Source organism: Alosa alosa, chromosome 12 (genome assembly GCF_017589495.1).
Source record: "Alosa alosa isolate M-15738 ecotype Scorff River chromosome 12, AALO_Geno_1.1, whole genome shotgun sequence".
In the NCBI taxonomy this organism is placed as follows: Eukaryota; Metazoa; Chordata; class Actinopteri; order Clupeiformes; family Clupeidae; genus Alosa; species Alosa alosa.
In genome coordinates, this window is record NC_063200.1 from 12,679,234 (window position 1) to 12,702,167 (window position 22,934).

Here is a 22,934-nt window from a genome sequence, read left to right on the forward strand (position 1 = left end):
GACAGTATTCTGATGTTCCTAGTTAGAGGCCAATGTTTTGTACATTTTGTATAAGAGAGTGTTGTAGCTTAATCCCCTTATGTTAGCTCTGAGCTAGGAGAACAGTACATGTCTGGACATATGGCTTTCTGGTCATGTTTTACATCACAAAGTAAATATATATATAAATATATACAGTCTATATAATGTCATCGAAATGTTGATGTTGTTTACGTGGTATTTGTACAAAGAATTAATTTTATTTCCTTTATTTCTGTACATTTTTGACAAAGGGTCATATTTTGTATTATTTTCCTATCTGTATAAAACATTTTGATCCAATTTGCCTGCAGTTGTTTTCAGGAATGTTTTGGTATTTCTATTTTTGGTGTAACTGAAAAAAAAAAAAAACACTGGATTGTGACAAGTGACTTTTTTGTTTTGCCAGTTTAAATGGCTTTTACTCAGCATGGAATTGCAGAACTGTTTCAATAGCCAGTGATCCCTAACTTGTAGATCTTTCTATTTTTTTTTAATAAGTTAGCATTTCTTTTGGAATGCTAGATATATTTTTCCTCGGTTTGTCCACTGAATAAAAAGTCTGTAGCTGAGTTTATAACTTGTGTGGCCTATTTTTCTCCTAAAATTTGGGCAGTGGTCATACCACACTGATCTTATCGAACAGTGTAGCTGGGGATTTCTAACCTTAATGTCTATATTCTAACCATCATGCTGAAGCAACATGACCCTTCTAACCATCACGTTGGAACACACAAGGCTGGTTACACACTTTTTTTTTGCTCAAGACCCTTTTATTCCAATTTCAACATCCGATTCATATCCACATTTTGGTTGCCTTTAGGGACTGTATGTCACAAAAAAAATAAAATAAATGTAAAGCAAAGCACTCAACAGTTAATACCACAGATGCTTTCTATCCAGTGCCTGAAGGCCTATCTCCTCTCTGCTAAGGAGCAGCCTGAGACCTGGCGGGTTGAGAGTCCGGAACCTTATTCAAATGCACAGGTTGGATTCCTGTCCTTGTCAAACTGCTGCCGAGGTACTGACTGCCTCAGAGCTCTTTTTTAAAAAAGGGGGGAAAGGGCTGCTGATTGCACCTCTGCTGCTGAATCCTAATGCACCTTCGTAGTTCCTTTTCCATTCGATTCCATGTCTGTCAAGTGTTCCACCTTTGCCTGGAACTGTCGGCGCGAAGTAAAGGGCACATTCTCCAGAACAATGTTTGGCACTACGCATCAGATCGGCGGCTTGTCCCAAAGGCATCGACAGGGCTAGGTAATGTTTCTACATTGATTTTGGTGAGAAACAAACAGTGATCTACTGCATTGAACCTTGGCATTCTGTACCACCCTGTGTATACACACCGTTATGATGACAGCTGTGAATACTGGCGTGGTCTCTTTAAATATGTTCAAAATGATGCAATATGACCAAACCCTGACCGGTCTACAAAATTGTGCTCTGGTCCAGCAGTTTCAATCGGCCTGGAGAAAGATGCAAATGGTCGTTTATGACTTACGATGTGAACTCATAATGTACAATTATCATTTTTAACTGCATCAACTTTAGCCTAAGTGCATTCTGATATTGAACAGTCTACAGTGATTCAAAAACAAAGCAAAACAACATGAAGTACTCCAGTGTGACATACAAACCAGTCCAGCTGCATGGCATTTGACTGTATGGCACACCTGAAAGTGGTTTATTTTCACTCTACTCTTTCATCTACAGTTTAGAGTTATGATATGAATGATATGGACACGATGCAAACCAACAGATCATGTCTTTGCTAAATAATAGGAGATCCAGACGAAATGTAACAAGACTTTGCATGCTTTTAAGTGGTACTGAAGGGTTTCTTATTTTGGTAACACTTTATATTAAGACACACATATTCAACATTTATTAGCTGCTTACTAACATGTATGTTAGTAGCATACTAGCCATTTGTTAGTCACTATAAGTCACTAATTAATACCTTATTCTGCAAGACCTTATTCTACGCTTACTAGACCCTTAATTAAGAATTGTCTCTATGTAAGCTCCTAATTATCCCTTATTCATAGTTATTAAATAAGTTGTTGCATATGAATTATGACCTAAATATGCATGGCTCAGTATGGGGCTTGTAAGGTGGTAGTACAACAAGAACAGTTATTCACTCCTAATAATACTTATCAAAGATTCTCTTTTCAAATGGAACTAGACACTAGACCACAAGTGCTAATAGTGTACAAATAACTCATAATTAAGTCTTTGTAATGCAGAATATTAGTATTTTTATATAATATTTTTAGACCCAATCTAAAGTTGGGTCTAAAATCGATTTTTGTATTTGTGCTAACTTGGCCTTCTTCTTCTTCTTCTTCTTCTTCTTCTTCTTCTTCTTCTTCTTGTGTGCTGCAATACACTTAAACAGTGTGAATAGGAGGCAACTTTAGTTTAGGGAACACATGGGGGTTAATAACACATGGGGGTTAATAAGTGCCAAATTAAATGTGAACAAATACCCAACTTTAGAATAGGGAACATATTCTGCATTACAAAGACTTAATTATGAGTTATTTGTACACTATTTTAGCACTTGTGGTTTAGTGCCTAGTTCCATTTGAAAAGAGTGTCTTTGATAAGTATTAATAGGAATGAATAACTGTTCTTGTGGTACTACCACCTTACAAGACCCATACTGAGCCATGTATATTTAGGTCATAATTCATATGCAACAACTTATTCAATAACTATTAATAAGGGGTAATTAGGAGCTTACATAGGGGACATTCTTAATTAAGGGTCTAGTAAGGGTAGAATAAGGTCTTGCAGAATAAGGTATTAATGAGTGACTTATAGTGACTAACAAATGGCTAGTATGCTACTAATATACATGTTAGTAAGCAGCTAATTAATGTTGAATATATATGTCTTAATATAAAGTGTTACCCTTATTTTTAATTAGACCTCATTGCACACTTTGAGCTCTGCAAACTTACTCATTAATTAATTTACTGAGGGATAACAGGTTTAACAAGTTGCCATATCTTGAGACCACATTAATGGCAAATTCAGTTAACAATGGCATTCAGTCTTTTTTAAACACCAGGGATTACCTCAACGGGAAAGGTTTAGTTTTGGTTTGTCATTCCAACACCTGAAGACCTTTCAAATGAAAAGGGAAAAACCTTTCTTTAAAAAAAAAATAACTCACAGGACTCATGCTTTTTTTCAGCTGGAGGAAAAAAAAGTAAAAAAAGATAAGAAATGGCTTTGCAGAGTGCATCAGTATGCAGACAGAGGGCCATCATACATCACATTTTGACACCTTCAGTGAACGCTTGTCTCTGAGACACAAAACCCCTTTCCTTCACCAAAGTAACCCTCCTTCCCAGGCACTGATCTACGCACTTGTTATTGTGTCGTGTCATCGCCATCATCTCTTTGAGAGAGAAGGAATAAAAAAGACTATTCATTCAAAATCCGCACCCTCCCCTCGCCCTTCCATCCTTATCTTCATCATGGCTCAAGGTGCTCCACAAGGATTCTGATTTGCTTACCAAAAAAATCCGACTTTTAGGAAATAAAAGAAAACCACACACCAGCGTGTCGTCTAGATAGACGTCCTGTGGCTGATGAGGGTCTGGCCCTTCAGATGCTCCTGCAGCAGAGACATGCTCTGACAAACACAGGCTACAGGGGGAGGGCTAGCCAGGCTGAGCGATCCCTTCTCCTCCGCAACTCCGTCCGCACACAGATGCAGCACCTCCGCAGCTCTAGGACTCGGCTGGAGGGGTTCGTTTAGTTTGCTGGTATTGCTCCAACTCCTTTTTCCTCTTCATCGCCAGCTGCAGCTGCTGCTTAATGATCTGGATCTGCGTCTCTAGGTCGGTCAGCTCCTGGACGATGGGGTTCCTGGCTAAGCCCAGAAGGTCTGTCTTGCCGTTGGATGCTAACGTGGCCTGCAGGGGGGGCTGTCTATTAACCTGCAGTGGTTGCAGCTCCTTGCACTGGCATTCCACATCGTTTTGCTGCTGAACACCCTGATTGGATGGCTTTCGCCGGTTGCAGTTGGAATTTTCAGTGGCATTCCATTGAACTTGTTGATTATTTCCGACATTGCACCTTGGCAGAAACAGAAAAAACAGAGAATTAATCCATTATTTCTCAGTGTCTCTGAGAAATGGTAGCATGTTTTTTAAACGGTCAGTTTCGTACATCCGATATGTAGTAGCATGTGGCATTACAGATAGTAGTAGCAAATGCTTAAAACACTTTTTTTTGTAAACCCTTAATGCTACAACACACATCACACAATTGGTCAAACTGTAAATTTGCTCATTTCTTCATTAAGACACTTAGGGATATAAAAGCTGCAGTAAAATCTTTACAGTGTTTTACAACCACTAACAAGTGTTTACTGTAGTAGGATCATTAAATTGCTCATGGAACAGCTCTTACTCTGCTTGTACACCCCACACATTCCTACTCCTCTCCTATTTTCCAACTACTCTCTCTGCCCTCCTGTGTCCTCCACATTGAACAAAATCAATCCAAAAGTTCCCTTCTACAGTATTGTTGATGTCCATATAATTACAGTAAAATAACTTCGAATAACACCAGGCTGTCTCCAACTGAGACTGAAAATAAGCCATTGTTGGTCTCAATGTTTCAATGATCTGTAGCGATCTGTAAGTTATTGTGCAAACAGAATGAAACGGAATGTGAAAAACGGATGGCAGTAGGGTTTCACAAAAGAGGTGGACTGGTTAAGCAACATGAATTGTGTTAAAGGTATGGTCCACAGCAGATGGATATTGTGCTAATTCTATTTAGAGTTTTGAATATGCAAACAGTATGCACACACACACACACACGCACAGTATAGTACAAGCACAACTCAGTGCCTGCTAATTTAAATATGCCCATCTTGATTCTCTTGTGTTTAATGAGTTACCAGTCTCAGTTTTACAATACATTTATTTAGTGGATTCTGTGATCGCAGAAGTTATATGTTGAGTGTATGTGTAGAGTTTTAAATATAAATAGAGAATTTATAAGAATTTGATGTAATTATAAGTTGTTTTCACAATATTTAGCATTTAGAATGTTTCAAATGTTTTATACCAGTCAAATGACCCATAAAAGGTCAAACAGGGAACACAAAAGAGCCATTTGTTTTGCACAGTTGTCAGCATTAGTCAACATAGCCCTGAATGAAACTGAATTGAGTCGTCTCCAGACTTAATCTCATCTCGAAGAGGCAAACTCTCATCTCGTCGGCCACAAAATGAGGTTGTCAACTGGGATATCACCTGTTCAACCTGTCTACCCAGTCAAGTGTCTATCACTTTGATACTGAACAGCAGAGGCGGACCGAGTACACAGCTTCATTACTTGAGTAAAAGTACAGATACCCTTTGCTAAATTTTACTCAAGTACAAGTAAAAGTACAACAGTCAGATGTCTACTTAAGTAAAAGTACTGAAGTACTTGTTTTTAAAAGTACTTGAGTATCAAGAGTACAAGAGTAGCCTACATTTTCTAAATATTGAATTACTACTGCCACAGTGCTTACATTTATGTACAGAAACGTCCTAGGAGTTATGAAAAAATGGAGAATGTAAAAGGAATTGAAAGTAAAATCAAGTCTTTTTTTTATCTTTTTACCACGTTGCCAGGAATGGGCAGTATTTCTAATATGTATTTAAAATACGTATTTCAAATACAAAATATTATTTTTGTAATTGAAACACCTGAAGCGAAAACTATTATTTACTTGTTCAGAAAATTGAAATAGTCTGGCGAGATGGGGCCACAAGTTGGCACGTTCCTGCTGCATCTTCATCCATTGTTTTGTCCATTTCGTCTCTTATCTAAATCTGACCATGAAGTTGACTTTGGCGGAAAGCTGAAGGTGATTGCTGATAGGCTGTCCCAATCAGTGGCACCTGCACAATCCAATCACGTTTGAGAGGGAAACAACAAATTGAGGGTTTCCGAGATTTTTCTTTTTTCCTTTTTTTTTAGAAGAAGTAACGGGTACTCACGGTTATGGATAGAAATGTAGTGGAGTAAAGAGTCCAATATTTGCCTCTCAAATGTACTTGAGTAAAGTCATGAGTACTCCCCAAAAAGGATACTCGAGTAAAGTACAGAGCCCTCAGAATTTTACTCAAGTACTGTACTCAAGTAAATGTACTCCGTTACTGTCCGGCTCTGCTGAACAGTTAATTACTGAAGAACCTTGTTTGTGATATTATATGTAAATAAATGTAAAAATAATGCTATTTGGGGAAACGTATTGCAGATGCAAAACTAAAGGTTTTTCCATTTACCAATCTACAACCACACATGTTATCAGTTTGATGTTTAATAAAAGACCATAATAAATTATGAAATATTCTGAGCCACTGTCATATGTACAAGGATTAATGTCAATACCAAATGTCACTTTTTTACATTTGCCATATGGGTTAGGGGAAGGTCACAGACTACAATCAGCTATCAACTGGGTGTTGCAAAGACAATCTATAATCATACATATGGTTTCCATATGCTTTAAATAGAGTGTGATTGAACTGGAGTTTGTGCTGCACATTGTCTGTAGAGTATGAGGTTTAACAGAAAAGCTTTACCTTTTTTCTGGTTTTGCAACTGTGGGCAATTTATCTTCATTGAAGGAGGAATTAAGTGCTCGATGTAATCTCTAGAAGGCAGAAAAAGTCATTTAAGGAATTATAGATGAAAACTGAGCAGTGCAAAGAAGCGTTATGGCTTCTTATTCTAGCTGATCATTTACTTAGTGGGCCATTAAACTCGTAATAGATCATGCAGATGGCGTCGTGGTCATCTCTAAAATTCAAATGTGAAAACTCCCACAGCGGCTCCTTCAGAAAGGCACCACAGCCCACAGACAGCTGGTCAGCAATCACCTGCTCTTTGTGGTTGTGAACACAAACTTTGTGATGGCTCCACCGTAAATATGTCATAGTACAGCAATTGTGGAGTAATAGTTCGGTAATTTATAATTATAACTTATACTTATACTTATAAATTACCGAACTATTACTCCACAATACTGTACTGTAATTGTACAGCAATTGTGGAGTAATAGTTTGGTAATTTCCTGTGTATTAGCCGTATTGTGTATAAACTGTGTATTAGCCGTGTTGTGTATAAACTGTGTATTAGTCGTTTTGTGTATAAACTGTGTATTAGCCGTGTTGTGTATAAACCACAGGGCAGTGTTTCATGCAATTTTAAAAAACATAACCATGTATTAACCGCACCCGTGTATCAACTGCAAGGCCGAATTAGCCCAATGAATCAGAATCTGATCATGCTTCATAAAGAAGAATGAAGAAAGTAAATGCATTCCCATGTATAGCCCACCCCGTGTATTAACCTCATAGAAATTTTGCAAAATCAATGTATAAACCTCAGTTAATAGTCGGGAATTTGCGGTAGATACAGTCATAGTAATTTATGTGTTGTTGTTGTTGTTGTTCTACAAGTAGTGTTGTCAATATAAAGGACAAACCTGACTGGTGTGAAGCCAATATTTGTACTGTGGTTTGGTCTTGATTTTGGGAATGACCCAACGGTGGACGATGTGCTCGGCCAGAGTGGTGAGAAGAGACAGAGCGACGCCTCCGCACAGCATCACAAATAACCCTGAGAAGTGCTTAATCCCCATCTGCAACGTCTAGGGATGAGACAGACAGACAGAGAGAGAGAGATAGAGAGAAAAGAAGGAAGACAGACAGAAAGGAAGAAAGAAAGAAAAAGACAATCCAGACACATGAAATCAATGATGAAATGAAGGATGTGAAAATAAGGAGCAAAATAATGAAATCATAATAAGATGGAAGACAGACAGGACGATGGAAGATGGACAGACAATGCATAAGGAGGAAAGAAGTAAACAGCAGAAGGCTTTTAACATTCTGAGACCGCACTCATTTTCAGCCTACTGTGGCTTCATTAACACACAGGTTACTTCAGCAAGGGTGCTCTTGGTTGGGCAGTCATCTGCACATGCATACACAACGAAGCCAAACATATTCCAACATCTCATCAACATTTCATCAACTATTTCTTGAAATTAGCATCAGTAAGTGAAGAGAGGGGCTGTTGCAAAGCAGCAAAAATGAGTGAAATGAGTTACTACCTGTGTGACAGCGAAGCTGCGCTTTCCACAAGGAACCACTTTATACCACTTGTCATGGAGCATGTCCATGAAGCCGTCTGACTTGTACTGACTGACCAGCTCGGAGATGTTAGACGTGAGGGGGGAGTTCTGCTTGAGGCCAATGCCGTACCCTGTGTACAACATTCATATTTTACATATAATCCATTTAGCAGACGCTTTTATCCAAAGTGACTTACAAAATGAGGAATAACATTAAAGCCATAATGCAGAGGAGATCTTAGGGGAGAATAATTATTGCAAAAATAAATACTACTATGCAGAGGAGACCTTAGGTAACAAATAATACATGTGTTTATTATTTATTTATACCAATAATAAATAATAAAACAATAATAAATACTACTACCGCATTCACCATTCATTGGTTAAAAGGGGATCACACAAGACACCAACGTTTTGAAACTCATTGACAATGTAGAAAAGCAGCTGGAAACATTGCTGTACCAATATCTGCCTCTTACCATACTGTTTTTTGGTGACCAATTACCGCTGTTTTTTTGATCCTCCTCTACTATATCGCTGTCTCTGTACTTTTGCACAGGTCCTACCAGTCCCACCCTCTTTTTATTAGCTGGTTTAGAAATGTCAATGACGTTAGGCTCTTTACGCTAACATTTAGTCCCCATTTGACCTTGCTTGCCTCCAGATGGCTGTGTTAAAGGAGAATTCTGGTGTGATATTGACCTAAAGTGTGTTGAAACATGATACCGAGTGTGAACGTATGTCTCATAGCCCATTTTGGCTTGTCCCCTGCACTCCAAAGTCTGGCGCTAGTTAGCCGATGCTACCAACAGCTTTTTCAATGGCGGTGCTTCGGCATCGGCCTAGCCATGCAAATAAATCACTGTTTTACACCATTTACGAGGCTCAATGTATCTCCACACTTCATTGGTAGACTTCCAAGGGCCCTGACATTTAAAACGAGACATTGAGAACTTTGAAAAAGCACTGGTAGTTTACTTACAAGACGATTTATACAGTACCTTCACAAAGTTTAGCGTTTGCAGCCATCTTGAAATTAGTCACGCTAAGTCGAGCGACGAGTAAGAATGAACAGGTATGATAAGGGATCAGATTCCAAAAATAATTCTGTGGAAATGCATGGATTCCAGTTGCTGCTACTGGAAGAATTCTCCTTTAATAAGGCATACAGTATATCTGACTATGTGAGACTAGACTTACGATCACAATGCTTAGAAACACAATGTGCATTGAGAAGGAAATGAGCAGAGTTGAAGAAAAAATTGAAGTTCAGAAAATCAATTTAACCAACATCTTTTTTTGTATTAATTCTAGTAACTATTTAACAAAACGTCCCCTAGTTGAACATTCCTAAGTGAATTTATACATAAACAAATTCACTTCAAAGTTATCTGCCAATTCCACGTCCCCAATTGAATATCCCTTACAAGTTCTACTTAGAATCCCCTGATCAAGAATCCTTTGAAGACCCCGCACAGAACCATTTTGGTTATCAGCTACAGATAAGTTTATAGGTACAAGCAACAACTTGGACTGCATATAGTTGGCCAATACTGCCTGTCTACACAAACTATTCCTGAAGAAAACGAAACTCATAACTCCAAGACATAGAAACTGTTGTAAAGGCGTAAAGGAAGGGCTCTCTTGAGGGACTGTCCCCAAGGAACCTGAGATTATCATTGTATCTGCCAGTGTCTGCATCACTGCCATGCAATTAGGACGTGCATCTCATCTCTAAAACAGTCATCTGTTTACCTTCAATGGCGAATGGTTTTCCCACCGTGAGCAGTTTACAGTCTGCATCAATGGATACTTCATAATCCAAAAGGGCTTTGTCCATAATAAAGGCATCAAGCTTCTGGGGATCTTCTCTGGAATGACAAGACAAGTCATACTGTTTAGACAGTGTACAGGACAGTTTCATTTGGCATTGTATTACATTATCATTCTGTATATCATACAGCATGTCTCACATAATTGCATTTCACAGGTTAATAGCCTATGAATCAAGACCAGAGCATGCATCATTTACCCTGTGCTGAACTAAGGTTAATCCAATGCTAATCCAGTTCCAGGCTGGTTTTAAAGATTTTTAATCCATTGTATAAAATACTGCAAATTGTTAATTTTGCTTGTCACAGACACAATGAAAAGTCACAAAAAATGAGAGAGAGAAAAAGAAAAAGACCTGATGGACAGGGAGTGAGGGAGGGCAAGAGAGAGAAAGAAAACGTCCTGGCTACCTGGCGACATTTGTTTTGTGGGATTTAATCTAAAAAAAGAAACATACTGGTTCAAAATAAAGACCAAAAGAGCAAGAAATTGCCCTCCACCAAACAGGAAACACCTGTGCAGGTGTTCCCCCGGCATAATACTCCAGTATTATCCTGAACAGGTTAAGCCCAGCAACAGTGCAGGCTTTGTACTTTATCCTGAACAGGTGAAGCTTTTATACTTTATCCCGAACAGGTGAAGCCCGGCAACAGCGTTTGCTTTGTACTTTATCCTGAACAGGTGAAGCTTTTATACTTTATCCCGAACAGGTGAAGCCCGGCAACAGCGCAGGCTTTGTACTTTATCCTGAACAGGTGAAGCTTTTATACTTTATCCCGAACAGGTGAAGCACGGCAACAGCGCAGGCTTTCTACTTTATCCTGAACAGGTGAAGCTTTTATACTTTATCCCGAACAGGTGAAGCCCGGCAACAGCGCAGGCTTTCTACTTTATCCTGAACAGGTGAAGCTTTTATACTTTATCCCGAACAAGTGAAGCCCGGTAAAGGTGCAGGCTTTCTACTTTATCCTGAACAGGTGAAGCTTTTATCCCGAACAAGTGAAGCCCGGTAAAGGTGCAGGCTTTCTACTTTATCCTGAACAGGTGAAGAGCAGAGGATTGGAGTGGTTGTCAAGACAGACTAATCTAGTGACCTTGTTTGCATCGTTATGCTGCTGTTGGACAGGTTCTTTCATTTCCAGTTATGTCTATTCATCCTGCATGAAAGTAATAGGCTTGAGTTGTGATTATTACATCCCGGGAGAGAAGTGTAGAGGCAGGGCAAAGCAAAGGACATATCTGTGCTTAAAAACGCAATCAATCACACACCTACACTTGTGGGCCTTTCTGTCCTAATGGTTATGACTCACTTGAGATGGTCGATACCGTCGGGAGTGGCGGGAGCGTTGTAGCGTCTCATGTACTCGTGCATCTCGGGGAAGCTTTTCTTCACGTAATCCTCAGCGCTGCTCTCTCGGACCGTCCCGAAACGGAAACCCTGTGACGGATGATGAAGCTGGAGATAGAAAATAAATAAATAAATAAATAAATAAAAACAACGGAGGAGATGGAGCACATCATGATTTCAGGATTACTGGGGTCTACAGTGCTTTTCTTATTGATTTCCCTGGGGAATCTATAAGGCAATGATGCTAGTGAAAAATACAAGCTGAGTTTTAAAGTCTGCTTAGTCTAGTAAGGAAGATGGGAGTTGAGGGCAAAACTCAAGTCTGTTTAGTTAAAAAATAAAAAAGTTCAAATACTGAAAACTAATATTTTCATCAGGATGCATGCTACTGTACATGTGTGTTTATGTACCTGTGCATTACTGTATCCTACTGTACCTGTGTGTTACTATACCTTACTGCACCTGTGTGTTACTATACATTACTGTGCCTGCATATACCTTGTATACATTTGGATCATTAAATGTGTTTAAGACTAAAGTTAGAGTAGTCATAGCTTACCTTGGGGTCATGTATCCCTGAGAGCTGTTCGTAGGTCTTCTCCCCGACCATGACGGCGGCCAGATTGGCCGTGTATGTGGACAGGCAGAAGAGGCAGAAGATGGCCCACAGGTTCATCAGGAAGCGGCCGGTCCAGCACTTGGGCGGCTTGATGGACGCTGTCCTGCCAAACAGGATGGAGTAGCACACGTTGAGCGCCGAGGAGAAGGAGAAGACACGGTCGCGGTTGCGTCCCCTGGGCGTCATGCCGAACGGGCTCTTCCACTCGTAGATCGTGAGGAAGACGGCGGTGACGTGCAGAGAGACGAAGATGCCCAGCCACATGGACCAGTGCAGCGGCCACATGAAGGCGCCGATGGGCGCGGCCGTGTCCCGAGTGCGCACCAGGATGCCCAGGCTGGTGGAGAAGAAGGGGCTGGTGAAGTCGATCACCTGGCTGCGCGCCGAGTTGATGCTGAAGGAACCGACCGCCAGGTGTGCCGCGCCGCTCATGAGGTCGCCGACCAGCCCCGTCCAGCGGCCGCTCTTGTACGCGCCGTACTTGCCGTCCCCCACGATGTAGAGGTCGAAGTCGAAGTTCATGTCCTCGGCCAGCTTCTCCAGCAGGTCAATGCAGTAGCCGTAGCAGCACTTCTTGTACTCCAAGGGCACAGTGTCGTTGACGCCCTGCAGTATCCGAAAGAGGCCCTCGAGCAGCGCCGTGTCGTTGGTCAGCGGGTCCAGGCAGAGCAGGCCGGCAGGACACTGGCCGTCCTCGTCCACCTCGCGGGTGAAGACGAACGGGTGCTCCACGAGCGTGACCACGCGCAGGTGGAGGCGGGAGGAGTGGCGCCAGTCGCCACCCTGGTGCGGCCGCCGCTTGTTGGGCCACACGCCGTAATCCATCATCACGCGGCCGTGCTTCCAGCTGCCCAGTCGCGTCCACATGGGGTTTCCCACCGGGTCGTGCTGCAGGTTCCAGATGAAGTGGTGGCTTTCTGAGGAAATCACCATCTCCTCACCAACGTCGATATAGCCACTAAGGCCCTCGAACGACGTGTTGGCCAGAAACCTGCAGCACAGGGGACAGGGTTAGGATAGGCATGTTATTTAGGTCTGCTGCATGCCAATCTAATGACCTAGACAATCAAATATTAAACGAAACATGGAACGAAACAGAAATTGGCAGCACACTATGCTGGTCTGATCCTGCACTCTAACTGGGAACTGGGAACATGGATAATTTAAATGTTTACTCTTACTTATATCTTGCTTGCCATGTACATTCCAAATTATATAGCAAGCACCAACTTCTGTTGGATATTTTACATCATCAGGTTAGGTCATTAATGTGATGGGCATCAGGTTAGGTTATTAATGTGATGGGCATCAGGTTAGATTATTTTAAAGTGATGGGCATCAGGTTAATGTGATGGGCATCAGTTTAGGTTGTTGATTTCTTTGGGTAGGCAAGTGTAAATGAGTGACAAATGCAACACTCCTTCATAGAGGCTGATATCTGGTGTGAATGTAGTCAGAAGAGAAGTAAGCACAGCTAGTGTGTTTCAGTGTGCATGGGAGTTAGGGCTGCACAATTATCACAGTCGCAATCGTAATCGCAATAAGAACCAACGCAATTACTTAATCACAACAGCTACAAGTAATCATGCACAGTTAATTTTGTCACATTTCTTTTATTCTTATTCATTTCATCCACCTTGAATTTGCCACCAGTGGTTGGTTGGTGTGCGTATTGTGTGAGGGGCATAGAAATTCTGATTGGTGAGCGTCATAGTCGGTCAGGGGTGCTTCTTGTGCACCAGGCGTGCTCACAAGTCAGGGGTGGCATAAATTAAAGAGACATTTGGAATATTGAACTGAATCAATTAATTGACATTAAAAAATCATATTGCAAATCGCAGGAAAATCGATAGATAGAAAATAGATATTTTCCCCAAATGGTGCAGCCCTAATGTGTGTGATGTGCACAGTCTGTGCACCTGCAAACAGAAGGTGTGCTAGAGGGCAAGCTGACCAAGCCATTACTCGGGCCTTGCTATCAAAGCGGGGCACCGGGGAACGGCGCTGAGGAAGCCAGTTAATGGCTTTCGTGGATGGGGTGATAACCTGTGTGGAAGTGTAAGAGGACCCTACAGGGAAGTTTGGCCTACACTGCCTGTAACAAGCTCGATTGTTGCAACTTCTGCACTTTGAACTAACACCTTGGTCTAGTCTTTCTAAAACCTCACTCACATGAACAAGCCCCCCCCCCCCCCACACTCTCACATTATGAGAATCTTGCTTGATGCATTTAACCTACACACCTGTTTTTCTTTCACCACTAGTTCCTGACACATTCATATGGCTCTCACAACACTGACTGAATCCCAAGGTTAAGGCCCAGTCAAAGTCAAGATGTTATCTTGTAATCTTCACACTAGGGAACCCTTAACACCACGCTGACAACAAGTCACAACAGACAGCTGACAACAGCGATCATTTCAGCGTAATTACTTTCTGTTTCCCTCTTTTGACCGCTCGGCTAACACCTCGTCCTCTGTCTGCCTCGTGTCGTGTCTGCGGCGTGTCCGCGCGTGTTTGCGCTCCAGTTCGTCGTGGCAGTTTGAAGAGCGTGAGGCCGTCAGCACCACAGAGGAAGGACAGCCCGAGGGTTACTCAACAATTCGTTCGCCTGCAGACAGCACTGCTCTGCTCTCCTCTGCTGTGCTGTGCTGGCCTCTTTGAGCATGTCAGCTACCTGGATAGTGTCACGCACAGCGGCTTTGCTCCTCTCCTGTCTCTGACAGTGGCAGTTCCCAACCCCCCCCCCCCACCTCCATCCCCACGTTAATGGTCCCTCTCTCTCTCTCTCTCTCTCTCTCTCTCTCTCTCTCTCTCTCTCTCTTACTCTCTCTCCCCGTCTCTCTCTTCCTCTATCTCCGTCTCTGACAGGTAGCGCGAGCCGCTGTTGACCCCTGTCACACTCCTCCTCCCTGGAGTCTGCCCAGGTATCGCACTGTAGGACAGGAGGGCAGAGGCACCGCCAGCGGCGCCCTGTCACTCTCTGTGATAAGAGACGGTTCAAACACGGGCAGGATTGCAGCCTTTAACAGGGACAAGGTGTACACTGTAGAGAATGGTGGCTGGCTCAACACCTGGATACATCAAAGTGTGTTTTTGTAGCAATCAACATGCAGTAAATTTAATCCTTTTCAATTCTCAAATGGCACTTTTTTCCGAGGTCCTAACAGCCCTCTTTACACTCAACAACAGAGATTTGTTTGTAACAACACAATAAACGTTTCTATGGCCACTGAAAGCTACATTGTATTCAAAGAAATTGAATTTTTGCACCTTTTAAAGGACTCTAAATCTGGCCCCCTGAAACATATGTATAGACTTATAACTTATATAGACTATAACTCTGTCCTCTGTGGTGCTATTCTTTGCCTCCAATCACAGACTCTGAGGTTCATTCTACTGTGCAATGTTTGCAGACTCAGGATAATGCTAGAGTTTAGTGAGCTTCACAGAGAATCACTGGTGTGACCTCTGCTACTGTCTTTGATGTCTCTGTTAATATTCCAATGCTGTATGACATTCGTATTCCAGATACACTTCTGGAACGTAGGTCAAGAGTTTAAAGTGCTTAAAAAATACAGTAACAGTTCCCTTGAACTCTCCATCAAAAATCCAGACAATAGGCATGTTATGACAGATGCTGGTATTATAGGTGCTACATTTCAGGGAGTAAGCATCCATGGGTTTATTTGAGGCCATGTGTGAGCTCTTGCATGTGTGTGCATGACTGAGCTCTTGCATGTGTGTGTATGACTGAGCTCTTGCATGTGTGTGTATGACTGAGCTCTTGCATGTGTTTTCACATTCTTAAGAGGATTTTACCCATTCGCCAGTCAGAAGCATGAAGAAAGAGAGAGAGAGAGTGAGAGAGAAAGAGAAAGAGAGAGAGAGAGAGAGAGAGAGTGAGAGAGAAAGAGAAAGAGAGAGAGAGAGAGAGAGAGAGCCCGTAGTTTACCTGGAGAGATATCTTCCTGAGCTGAAGTTCTTCTCGTCGATCAGCATACAGTTCGTAATCCCTGGGATGAGCGCCCGCTCGGGGGACACCAGCGCCGCGTTGCCCACTGCCCGCGCCACCAGCTCCAGCGCGTCCTGCACGTAGTGGTCCCGCGCGGGCGCGCCCATGCGCCCGTGTGCCAGCAGCCCCATGGGAAGGCCCTCAGTCCGCAGCTCCTCCACGTTCTGCGAGTCGCCCAGGATCCAGTGGTAGTCCGGTAGCGCCAGGCCGAACTTGGCCACGGCGGCGAAGATGCGCTTGATGTCCCTGATGTCGCAGCCAAACGTCACCACGGTGGACGTGGAGTCCTTGATGGCCTCTAGGTGGCGCTGCAGCGAAGCCTGGAAGTCCCCGCGGGAGCTGGTGTTGGTGGACACGTTGACCACACTGCCCAGGTGGAAGCGGGAGTTGTTGCGGAGCAGGAAGAGGAAGTCGGACACGTTCTGCTCGCGACACTGCAGCAGGCTCACGTCGTACCAGCTGTTCATGGACAACAGGGCGAAGATGAGGTCCGCCATAGGGGTCGGAGGGTTACGCATGGCCATTTGAAAATGGAGAGAATTCTGCCAAGACAATAGAAGGAAAGAAAAAATAAAGCAGTTCATGAACTGTGATGGCAGAAGGAAAAGAACTATCATCTCCTCTCCCACTTAAAGTTGGTGAGACTTAAACATGGTGACAATTCCACTCCTCTCGCCGTAAGATAATTGATGGGATATTATTCAATTCAGAAGCCCTGAGCAGAGCTCATTTTCTCCCTATTCCTTCTCTCCGGTGAAGCTCTCCACACTTTACTCAGCAGAAAGCAGTGGCTGCATGTCCTGCAGGCAGATAATGACTGGTCATCTCCCCCCTGGCTCCGCGGAGACAGGCTATATTGATAAGGCCATTTGAGGGGACTTAGGACAGAGGGGGGAGAGAGATTATGGAGTTACACTTCTAATGATTATTTCCTTTTACATGGAAATGGGATAATTACAGTTTGGCTGCAGTGTGGCGGCAGCAGAACCCAAGAGAAAATGACCCAAAATGGAGCCTTTAAAACAGTGACTTAGCGAATAAGCAGCCTCTAAATGGGCCAATAATATACAGTCAAGTATGAAGCACTTGTCAGAGGCTGTACATCTCCATCTACAATGCGATATGAAATACAGTACTTTACTGTCCCGTAAGGGACATTTGTCTTTGCTGCTCACATAAAGGATTTCATATTTCAATGAAAAAAAATAAATCAGCACAAAAACAAAAACAAACAATAGCAACTAGGGCAAACTACATATAGACATACAGACAAGACAGCACAACACAAGCGGTGTCAATCACAAGAGTAAATTGCACATAACACACAAGAGTGACAGACTATAGGACAGCTGTGTGTTAATGACGGATGGCCATAAGACCAGTGGTGGAGAGTCCTGTGTTCTCCATCAGATCTACAGAACGCATACTTTACTGTCCTTTGTTCTCCATATGATCTACACCACACATGCTGTCCTGTCCTGTGTTCTCCATAATGATCTACAGAACACATACAGTTCCATAGGGGTCCCATGTTCTCCACCTGATCTACACCACACATACTGTACTGTCTTGTGTTCTCCACCTGATCTACGGAACACATACTGTACTGTCCTTTGTTCTCCACCGGATCTACAGAACACATACAGTTCCGTAGGGGTCCCATGTTCTTCACCTGATCTACACCACACATACTGTACTGTCTTGTGTTCTCCACCTGATCTACACCACACATACTGTACTGTAGTGTTCTCCACTGATCTACACCACACATAACTGCACACATACTGTACTGTCTTGTGTTCTCCACCTGATCTACACCACACATACTGTACTGTAGGAGACCCGTATTCTCCAACTGATCTACAGAACTCAAACTGTAGGTCACATTCAGGGTCCGCAAAATTTACATTTTACAGGAATAATTTTACTCCCGGCTGCTGATCTAAGCATAACCCCCACAAAAAAAATGGCATCAAAGGGCAAATAAATATCTCTTACCATAAAGTGCATCAAGCTGTTTGACATTCAGAAAGGTCCCCTTTATTACCCCCTCTTGTAGTGGGTAGCCATAGATCAGTCCAACAACAGCCATCAATAACCCCGTACTACCTTACTAAAGAGGGCAAGTCCTTCACAGTGCCCTGCTTAAATGAAATGCTTAGCGAAGCTGCTTAATTTCCCACGGGGACCACTTTTAAATGACAAAGGGAAAACAGGCTAATTGTAGCTGATTAAGGAGCAGTATTATGAGGAGACTGAGGGAAAAAGGGGGCTGAGGGGTATTTAAAAGAGGGGGATCAAAGTCTATTTGTCGTCAGTTTGTGAGATATTATGACAAAGAATCCCTGTTGACCTCAGACAATGGAAGAGCTGTCACCCCTGATAGAGTTTGGCAGGCAGGCAGGCGGTGTTAGGTTTCTGGATGGATATGCGATCGGCTCGTGCCTTGGAGAGTGTGTAAAACAAGACTCTAATGGGGCAGGAAGGACATTTGTAATTGGGGAGGTGATGCTGCTGTATGGCTTTGTGATTAAGTTTGAGACTATGATTAGGAGAAATTTAATTAGGTTTGTGAATATGATTTAAGCCTCAAAAAACATAAGTAATAACATAAAAAATAAGTTATGATGATTGTCATACTGTTGTTTGCCATAGTTGTGATGAGGAGGGGAGGAGGAAAAGGAAGATGATGATGATGATGATGATGATGATGATGAAAAGAAAGAATGGGAAGACATACTGGTGGATAGACAGACACAGCCATCACTATGACGATAATGGTGATAACTGTAAGACCGAAAATCGTTTTCCTAAACCACCATTTATTGTCTGCTAAGTGTCAACACAGTATCAGTCCTATACACTCTTCTGGCATGTGATGAACTGATGAAGCTGTAGCAAGCATCCCCATTCAGACAGATTGAGTGAATCAGATAGATAGAGTGCTGAAAAACAGAAACAGCAAATTATGTATCACATAATCTGTCAATCAAAAAATCCAAATCAGCAAATGAATACATAAACAGGCAGAACTACAGCAATGCATGACATTTCCGCCAATACCAAGAGGAGGAGGAAGACGAGGAGGAAGAATAACTCATACTGAATCTCCATTCAACCTTGCTATTTTAATTCCATGACCCAGCTCTATGTTGTCCTCGGATGAACTGTATTGACCATCTATTTACACTCGGAGGTCACAGTAAAGATTATTTTCCTCAGTGATTCCTCAATGGTTCCTTAATTCCTTAATGTTCTACTTTCTGTTCACTTATCTGTTCACCTTACACTGAATTAATTAATTATCTTACAGAGTTATGGTTTGTATGTTTATAGTTTTAGTATGGTTTATGTGAAAACTCATTATTCTGATTTTTTATTATCATTATTGATCTTGTTAGTATTTAATGTAGTATTTATATACAGTAAGTCACATTGGACAAAAGGGTCAGCCAAGTACCATAAACATAAACATAATAAGAAGGGCAAGAAGGGCGAGAAGAAATGTCCATATTTCTTTTTTCAGAAGGCTACTGTTATAAAAATCGTCCAGTTAAAAAAAAAAAACTCCCGTATTTTACTGCCAGTTGTACTGTTGCAATGGAGGTAGAGACAACCATTTTGGTTTCTAGTCACTAGTGGCTCGACAACCTATTCACACACAGACCTTATAAAATATGTTGTTGTACAATCTTTTACCCCACTACCAAGCTGGAAAACAACTCTATTAATCAAATGGCATTTATGAAATTATTAATAAAACAAAATTATAGGGCATCATCCTTAGCCAGCTCTAGACACACAGACAATAAAAGCACTTAATGTGAATCTGAATGTGGCAATGGTCCCAGAACCTTTCAGTGTAACGAATTGCCAGTCTCTTTTTAATCTGCACCTTTGTCAACACGAGTCACTATTGAACAGCACTGTAAACTCGGTATTCGTCGGTGACAGACAGCTCAAGGATGCGGCAACTCCAGCCTGAGGTGCCTCCGGGGCTTTCGTTATCATTCACTTTGATAGACATCTAATAAGTAAACATGGCTCTAATTCACTGCACGTTGGAACAGTTAATTAAGGGTAATCTCAAAAGAGACCCTCATTATGACCAATGGGTGGCGCTAAATCCATTCTTCAACCGTCATTAATATTGTATTCTAAATGTGTTAACCTTCTCAAACTTTTGATTTAGGCCTATTTAACCATAGCCTAATTCAGTTTTATTATGGATAATGGAGGTCATGGGCGCTCTGGGGCTTAATGGGCAGTTCGTGTCTCTGCTTCCCAGTACAAACCCATGATCCAAATAGAGCCCACAGCAAACCTGTCAGCCAATGTATTGAACATGTTTATATTTTATAACAACAATTATGTGCACTGTCAACTTGACATATTATTACGGCTAATTAAAGCAATACCATTCCATCATATGCCCAAAGACGAGTCTAAGCAATTGCTCATTGTTTGAGAGCCGGATTCGGCAGTAGACTATCAGACATACCACATGGGCGGTTGTGTTCTATGTTCTACTGCTGCACCTTCGGAAAGACATAGGCTTTAAGACACTCTAAATGTGAAAGAAGAGATAAGGGACATGGTAACCATAACGCTTTGAGGGAGAGGTGGTGGAGGTGGATGGCCTTTCCTTTGTTAGGGATCACTAGCTTGTTGGACCATGTGCTGTCAGTAGCTTTCCAACGCATGGCATCAGAGATAAAAACATGCAGGCTCCCAAAATACACCTGCTGATATTCTCTCCTTTTTGCATGCTAGCGGCGCACCTGTTGCATGTCCCCATGTCAGTGGTGCGTTTATTGCATGCGTGCATGTCTAAGGAGTGTAAAGGAACGTGTGTCTCTGTGTGTGTGTCTGTGTGTGTGTGCGTGTCCGTGTGGTGTGTCTGTGTTGGTGTGTGTGTGTGCGGGGGGGTCACGCCAATCAGCAATGCTGCCTCATCTCACTGAACCGTCCTAATACCGAAACGGTCCAATCACTGCGAGAGTAAAGCAAATACACCCCGCCGCCCTTGCTGGCACAGGCGATGCCGTAATATACTGTATACATGTTTTCCGCGCAGTGCGTTCAACATGTGTTAAACAAAATGCGCACATGCAGCGATTTGGAAAGCAAAGGCAATGGCATAGCCTAACGCAACTCTGAATACATAGTCGCGTGAGCAAACACGCGTGACAAATCATCCCTATCCATCAGGTATCACACCAGATCTCCAATAGCTGGGGGTGCTTATGAAGTTTTCATCCTCACTCTTTTATTTAAACACCTGTTTTTCTGAGGGCAAGGACTCACTGCGCCCACACACAAAACTCACCTTGCTCTGCCGTTTGAACTCGCTTTGGACCACACTAATGACGGGGACCTTGAGCGCGGAGGAAATAAATTCCAAAATGAGCATCTCGTCCCTGTTTTGCGGGAAAGCCATGATCGCAGAAACTCCTTGCACAATCACAGTGTGGCAAACACTTTGTAAGAAACACACGGGGTCGGAGCAGAGCGGTGTAGAGGCGGAGGAAAATGAAAAAGCGGGCAGCTCCCCCAGTCCTGTCTCCACGGCCATCACTACATCCAAAGATAAGTTGTAAGGTAAAAGCCCCGTCATTCGATTGAGCGTCTCCATCGCAAGTAGAATGGAGTCCCTGGGCATGAACACGCTCTCACTCTCCTCTTGTCTGACCATGTTTTTACTCTTCGCACCTCTGTTTTGGCTGTTTGTGGACCCCCTAGTCCTGAGGCTCCCCAATCCAGGTTCGTTAACGGTTTTGGAGATTATTTCCAACTCCTCTCCTGTCAAAGCACTGTCCCTGTCAAGATCCCAAACGTCGTCGAGATAATTCCCTTTAAAGGCATTGTGGCTTAAGACACGGGGTTGCAGGTGCAGGGCCCCTACTCTGACAGTATGTCCGATCCTTTTCAGGATTTGACATGGTTGAGGATGAGCCAGAGACGTGGGTAACAGAAGCAGCACGAAGACGCATGGCGCAAGGGAAGGAAGCACCACAAGCCTGCCTAACGCGCCCCAGATCCTCCGTCCCGTCATTACTCCACAGGACCCACCGATACCCACGAAAAGCAAGGCTTCTCACGACCACCTGCTCTCCTCCTGGTCCCTGCTCGGTGTCCGTTAGATCGCTCCTCGAGAGATATCCCAGACACTGCAAAGTTACGCTCCTCGTCTTTGTCAACAAGCTGGAGTGTGACCGCAAGCAGTGCACATGCGAAACGAATTTCAAAACAGCTGATTTTCATCTCAAAAGCTTTTTCAGGATCAGTAATTGTAGTGAAAATGTTTTATTCCAAGTCTATTTCTAATTCTCCAAACTGAGGTAGAAAAGAAATTAGATACATCAAATAACACAATCTCCCTTAACTTGTGCATAGTAAGCCAAAATATTGCATAATTATTTGTTTAATTTCTGCGTCAATTTCATATTTTTAGAATATAAAAAATGTGTATACTCCAAAAACAAAACATATTCCATAGGCTATTTTCCAAGACAAAAAGGCAGCTATTAGTTTACCTCTAAGGGCATCAAAAACACAGATGAGCACGCTGATTGTTCCTTCGTTTGGTTTTGTATTTTTTTCCCCAGCAGATAGCATTACGCATTCTCCTGCTAGCGCTAAACTCCCTCTGAGCCACTTGAATAGAGCAAATGTTTGGCACGAGCTCCAAGTGCCGTGGTTCGTGCCATTAACCCCGTCACTTCCGCACCCGCGACCGGGGAAGTAAGGCGCTATATGACTACATCAGAGAAATACAGCTTGTCACACCAACATAAAATTATTTAAGAATAAGTCATACCTGGAGATTGTGTGTCTCCTGTACAGACGTTCTGCACTTAAAACCTTTATGGTTTTAGAAATATCCAAAAGGCTTAATGCGGGTGAAGTCTGTAATGTGCTTTATAGACAGATC

The 22,934-nt window shown here is 42.6% G+C and overlaps 2 protein-coding genes across 2 annotated transcripts in view; one reads left to right on the forward strand and one right to left on the reverse strand.

The window, feature by feature from the left end:
• plppr1 (phospholipid phosphatase related 1) overlaps positions 1-595 on the forward strand; it is a 38,600-nt gene extending 38,005 nt beyond the window's left edge. The window contains exon 8 of the mRNA XM_048259763.1: positions 1-595. This exon is cut by the window's left edge and continues 118 nt beyond it. The gene's annotated coding sequence lies outside the window, so the exon portion shown is untranslated.
• A 2,340-nt stretch (positions 596-2,935) lies between these two features.
• Positions 2,936-22,482, reverse strand: grin3a (glutamate receptor, ionotropic, N-methyl-D-aspartate 3A). The gene is made up of 9 exons (XM_048259222.1): positions 21,330-22,482; positions 15,941-16,542; positions 11,926-12,976; positions 11,329-11,474; positions 9,941-10,056; positions 8,162-8,313; positions 7,532-7,696; positions 6,627-6,697; positions 2,936-4,113 (listed from the first exon to the last, which is right to left on the reverse strand). The coding sequence occupies exons 1-9, from the start codon at positions 22,053-22,055 to the stop codon at positions 3,765-3,767; spliced, it is 3,378 nt and encodes a 1,125-aa protein (XP_048115179.1). The 5' UTR covers positions 22,056-22,482; the 3' UTR covers positions 2,936-3,764.
• Between the last annotated feature and the right edge of the window lie 452 nt (positions 22,483-22,934).